General features: G+C 32.6%; 1 protein-coding gene across 2 annotated transcripts; it reads left to right on the top strand.

Annotated features, from left to right (window-relative positions):
- Positions 1 to 265: 265 nt before the first annotated feature.
- Positions 266 to 5,655, top strand: LOC111365368 (putative late blight resistance protein homolog R1B-17). 2 transcript variants are annotated; one of them, XM_022985857.1, is made up of 3 exons: positions 266 to 772; positions 2,666 to 4,922; positions 5,444 to 5,655. In XM_022985857.1, the coding sequence occupies exons 1-2, from the start codon at positions 335 to 337 to the stop codon at positions 4,880 to 4,882; spliced, it is 2,655 nt and encodes an 884-aa protein (XP_022841625.1). In that variant the 5' UTR covers positions 266 to 334; the 3' UTR covers positions 4,883 to 4,922; positions 5,444 to 5,655. The 2 variants fall into 2 exon arrangements, with proteins under 2 accessions (XP_022841625.1, XP_022841626.1); XM_022985858.1 differs by having other exon boundaries at positions 5,440 to 5,655.
- Positions 5,656 to 6,282: the final 627 nt, after the last annotated feature.

Raw genomic sequence — 6,282 nt, 5'->3', positions numbered from 1 at the left:
TTAAAAGATTTGGGACTCCAACTAAAATTCTCCCTTATTGAAATTATTAATCTTGTACCGATCTGTCATTCGCATTATTTAATTTTTTATTTTTTATTTTTGGCATTTTATATGAGAGGCCAGTAGGTAGTCACTAGCGTGGAAGGAAAATATTCTACGATTTCCATAGTTGGCCCACCATTGAAGAAAGACAAAAATAATTATAAAATAACCTGGCCACCCAAGATAAATGAAACTATTTTAAGACTTTCCATTCATGCGGAATCAATATTCCCATCTTGAAGAAGAGATTAGCTGCAATACACATAGAAGTGATTAATCACTTGAAGAAGAGATGATTGACGGTACGGTGACTTTTATACTAGAAAACCTCAAGGAGTTGATTGCTTCCAATAGTAAGCAGATTTCTGAAGTGAATGATAAAGTGAAATCTCTGAGCAATGATCTCGATTTTTTCAAAGGCTTCATCAAAGATGCCACAGACAACCCGATCAAGTATGAGAACATGAAAGAATTGGAGAAACAAATAAGAGACGCAGTATTCAAAGCAGAAGACATTGTGGATCAATATGTTATTGAGGCAACTCAGTACAAATCTAGTAGTGTGTTTAAGAAAATAAAGCATCCATTGGATCATCCCACAAAGCTTTTAAATTTGGCGCAAGAGATTGAGCCCATGAAGGCGACGGTGAATATGATATATGAGAGGAAGATGTTTGGCGCTGGGGCCAGGCAAGATGGGGAGGGATCTAACACTGGCAAAAAACCCAAGGTAGAATATATACTCATTTACTCTTGTTACTGTGAATTACTAGATTTGCTTTATTGATGACTTGATTCTAAGTCAGCTCAATCTTCATGTTGATTTTTTCAGAATAATCTGATTTTGTACATAGTTAAAGATAAGTTTAGAGAAAATAGCTGTAACAATTTCCAAGTTTCTAAAATGAGCAGTTACATCCTTAAGGTTTCATTTTAGTAATGCTTAAATTCTTAGTGGATCAGCTTCCAATATTAAGGGATTCTACTTCTCTAGTGATTGTAGACGGTTTCTCGAGCCACATTTAATTTAATTTGTGTTTTTCTCATTCTTATTTGTTTTTTGTCCACTGTATTCACTATTAACATTATAAAAAGTTATTTCTTTTTTTAAATTATTAAAATTATGCCACATAAGATGTCACATAGAAAGATTACTATAATCGTTGAATATGACTATTACCATTCATTACAATTTTATTAGCTTTGATTTTTCTTTTGTATTTAGATATATAGCACAATCTTATTTATTTATTATTTTTTGAGGAAATTACTTGAAATATCCTCTTTTACATGTCTATTTGCAAAAATGTCTACTTTCACAAATCCTTACAAAAATGTTCATTTTGAAATATTTTGGACCAAAATACCTCTGTAAATAATTTATGATTCCACACAAAGATAAGAAATGAACATTTTTGCAAAAAATTTATTGGTCAATAAATTTTTAACACATAACCTACCATATTTTTTTTTCAAAAGTGCACATGTCAAATCACAATTGATGCTATTTTTCTCATTGACACAGAAATGTTGAGAATTACATTTTAAGTGTAGAGAAATTTCATGTTCAGAATAAAATGTCATTTTAGATATTTAAAATGTCGTAAAACACTATTTGAAATATTGAAAACATTTAATATTATGATTTGACATGTGTACTTTTTAAATATAAACGAGATCCAAATATCGAGAATGACATTTAAAATGTCGATAACATCATTTTAATGTAACTTTTCATGGAAGCTACTTTTCGAAATCCGTAACAAATTGAAAAAATAAATAAATTGCTTTTTTTTTTTTTTTTTTTTTTTTTTTTTTAAGGGATAGATAGTTTAGTGCTAAATTTTAAAAGTGGATATTTTTCAGTTGACACCCATAAAATTAGACATTTTTGAAAATACCCCTTATTTTTTTTGTGACTATTAATTATAAATAATGTTAAAAACTAAATTATTCACGGAAGACCTAATTACTAAAATATATACTCATTTTAAAGGTTAAAAGGTTACTCATTATGCGTAAACGATCCGGTCAAAATTTGGTCAACCCTAAATGGCTTTTTTGACTGGTTCAGATGAGTTCTCAAGGATAAGTTACCATTTAAAGGTTTAACCACGTTTGAACGTTTTAAACCATGGAACTAATGCTTGACAATGAAGCTTTAAACATTCGTTTATTTATCTTAAAAAACAATAGAACCGTTCAAATTTTAATAATTCAATTAATCAATATACTTTTAGCATCTGATGAGAATTAAAATAAGATTTTTAGTAGATTTTGAAATAAGTTAATGAAATGCGTGGTTAAAAAATTGTGGGATTCACAAAATATGTGGTTGAAATGAATTGTTGACTTTGATTTAAAATTATGATATAGAACATGATATTATTATTGATAAGGCTCATTATTTTTTAACAAAATTTTCATTTAACAATAACCCATTGGTTCTACTATGTGCTCAGGAGTAGAGAGTACTTCTGCTAATATCCAATTAGTTTATAGACATGGATCTGTGTATTTCCTTGCTATTCATCTCGTTTTATTATAGCTTGAGTTTCTAACGTCTATTTCATTTATATATTGGCACATCACTTCCGATATGATTATCATTACCACAACATAGGTACCCATCGTAGAGGAAGACCATGTGGTGGGCTTTGATGACGACGCAAAGTATATTATCAATCTTCTTACTGGAGAATCTGAAGATCTAGAAATTCTATCTATAGTTGGTATGCCGGGTATTGGTAAGACAACACTAGCTAAAATGATATTTTGTGATCCTATAATAGAATTCGAGTTTTACAGACGTGCATGGGTTTATTGTTCTCAAGATTGTAATAGAAAGGAAGTTTTCCTTGCAATTCTGGATCAAATCACCAAAGTCACTGATGAGATGCGTAACATGACCGAAGAAAATTTAGCTCAAAAAATTAGTGGATCTTTGGAGAAAGACAAGTATTTGATTGTTTTGGATGATGTGTGGAAATCATATGATTGGTATAATCTCCGAGTTGCTTTTCCTAAGAACAAAAAGAAAAGTAGAATATTATTGACTAGTCGATACACGTCTCTGGGCAGGATTGCCAACCGCAAATTAAAACCCCATGATTTGCGTTTTCTAGATGTCGATGAGAGTTGGAAGTTACTTCAAAGGAAAGCACTTGGCTTGGAGGAATGCCCACGGGAGTTGATAAAACTTGGAAAGCAAATAGCTGCTGAATGTCATGGACTACCACTCGCGCTAGTGGTGATCGGAGGAATTCTACTAGAAAAAGGTACTGAGAGATATATCTGGGAAGATGTTTCCAAAAATGTGAAGAAATATATGGATGAAATGGATCCTGGGAAGAGAATATACAATTTTATATCTTGGAGTTTTAATCACCTGCCTTATCACCTGAAAGCGTGTTTTATGTACTTTGGGATGCTTCCCGAAGACCATCGTATCTCGGCAAAGAAACTAATTCGCTTGTGGATTGCCGAAGGATTCCTACAACAAAAGGGGGAGATAAAATTGGAGAATATTGCAGAGGACTATCTAGAAGATCTTGTAAACAGGAATTTAGTCATGGTTGAAAAATGGAGGTCAAGTGGCAAAATTAAAACTTGCTATGTTCATGACGTGATACATGAGTTTTGCAAGAAGAAAGCAATTGATGAAAATTTTCATCACGAAATCAAACGGTCCGATTATTTGTCTTCCAACGGAGCCTTCAAAATGTACCGTCGCCTGTCTATTCCGCCTCAATTTCTGAACAATATATCTCTGAAACAGTTTGGTTCACATGTTCGGTCTTTCTTGTGTCTCTCCAATGACGAAATTACCTTGACACTTGCAAAAATTTCTTCCATCCCCAAAACATTTAAATTGCTCAGGGTATTAGATGGTGAGCCCATACGTTTCACTCGTTTTCCTGCTGACCTAGGTCAAGCGGTTCATTTGAGGTACCTTGTTCTCTCCATCCAATTCAAGATCCTTCCTAAATGCATTACCAACCTTTGGAACATGCAAACTCTTATAGTCAAGACGTCATCAAATGTCCTTGAAATCAGAGGAGATATATTGAAAATGGTTCGACTGAGACATCTAGAAACAAATGCATCCACGTCTTTTTCGAAATCTTTCCCTAGAAAAAGAAACAATGAAGAAGGTTATTTGATTAACCTAAGAACACTTTCAATTGTGTCACCTGAAACTTGTGCGGAAGCTGTCTTTGACAGGGCTCCTAACCTAAGTAAGTTGGGTATTCGTGGTCGATTGGCTAAACTCTTTGAGGTCAAGGGTGGATCATGTTTGTTTGACAATGTGAAAAAGTTGAATTCCCTTGAAAATTTGAAGCTATTGAATGATGTGCATGATTCTCAAGGCAAAATAGTTAGCCCTCCAGAAAAATTTCCTCCAAACCTAAAGATGCTAACGCTCAATGGCACTGAGCTTGATTGGAAGTACATGTCTACACTGGGAATGTTAGAAAATCTTGAGATTCTCAAGTTGAAAGAAAATGCATTCAAGGGGGAGTGCTGGGAGCCAAAGAATGGAGGTTTTCCTTCTCTTAAATTCTTGTATATTGGAAGGACAGATTTAGTTAATTGGGTTGCTTCTGATACTCACTTCCCAAGTCTCAAGAGTGTTCATCTTAAACACTGCACGAACCTCAATACAGTCCCAATCGGCCTCTCAAATATTGCAACCCTCCAGACAATGGACTTGTACTGGACCAACGAATCAGCAGCTACTTCTGCCAAGAAAATTCAAAGCAAAAAAAACGAAGTTCCGACAAGAAGAAAAGGCATGGGATTTAAACTTTCCATTTATCCTCCTGATCATGCTAAATGATGATTTCCATTTGTTCAATCTCTGAATTCTACATTCCCAGGTATTAAATTTTCATCTTACTTTATGTTTCGATTAGTCATATTGAAAACATGAACAGCAAATATTTTGTTTGAAGACCTAGTTATTGGATTTATTCATCTCAAATTGTAGCATCACAATGAAGCGATTCACCTCTTTTTCCTAAACAAGTAGTTCGATACAATATACGGAAAAAGGTTGGGGTCTTCACGCTTCTTATTCTTCAAGAAATGAAGTGAATTACAAAAATCCGAAAGATGATTTTTATTACGATGCCAAATTATGATTGTACAAAAGATTTTCGTTATTTATATGATGCCAAAAGGTTGTTCTTTTGAATTTCGTTCTCAAATTTTCATCAGTTTAAAGGTTGGAAATGAATATTTTAGATTGTTCAGATAAACATTCCATGAAACAAACTTCAGAAATATGGGTTACAAGACAAACTCGTAATATTGCAGGCAGAAAATTTAATGAAATGAAATTATATCATTAGTTATAAAATTGCTTTCATATATTCTATGATACAATTTGTGCACACAGATGATTCATCGAACAACAATGCCAAGGATGATGACGAAGTATAGATGCATGGAGTGATGGCAGTCTTATTTCACTTGCTTGAATGAAAGATACTACTGAGTTTCATATTATGTTCAACTTTAGAAAAATTGGATCTGATTTTATTCAAATGTGTTGAACTTTTATCCTTTTATTTATTTATGTGGCGTGCCTAGTAAGAACATTGGATTTGAGTATTTGTTAACTTTTGTATCTTATTACTTTCGTGTTGTTGTCTCTCTAACAAGAACGAAGGATTTGAAATTTCTGCTAACTCGTTTGGTAGAACTTGGAAAACTTAGTAGTCATCTTATTTATTTTTACTCACAAGTAGCACTACTGATGCAAAATATACTTTTTCCTTAAAAGTATTTTCCAAATTTTATAATTTTGCCTATTAGTTTAATTATTTGAACCTCGAGTCTTTACTTTATGAGGTCAATATTCCAACAAATTTAGAAAATATTTATATTTTAAATAGTAACAATGCCAGAGTTTTGCATTTGTGAAAAAATTATTATTTATATGTGAAGTTAAAAATTTGGATGACTAACAGATGATACTACACTAAATTAGTCTTCCTACATTAGCAAAAAGATACAGCACAAAACTTAGAAATTTAAAACCCACAAAAATATTCTAAGAATCGACCGGCTTAGGCCCAAAATGCTCCATTCAAAATTTATTTTTATTTCCCTTTACTATCAATTTAATTATTTGAACCAGCTTTGGGGGGCGGCAAGAAAAGGTTGATGGAATTATGTAAGAAGGGATAAACTATCAAATGAAAATAAAAGGTTGGGGGCTAAAAAGTCCATTGC

This window comes from Olea europaea, chromosome 17, assembly GCF_002742605.1.
Source record: "Olea europaea var. sylvestris chromosome 17, O_europaea_v1, whole genome shotgun sequence".
Lineage (NCBI taxonomy): Eukaryota > Viridiplantae > Streptophyta > Magnoliopsida > Lamiales > Oleaceae > Olea > Olea europaea.
Note: the sequence above shows the minus strand (reverse complement) of the source record. Positions and strands in the feature narration are given on the sequence as shown.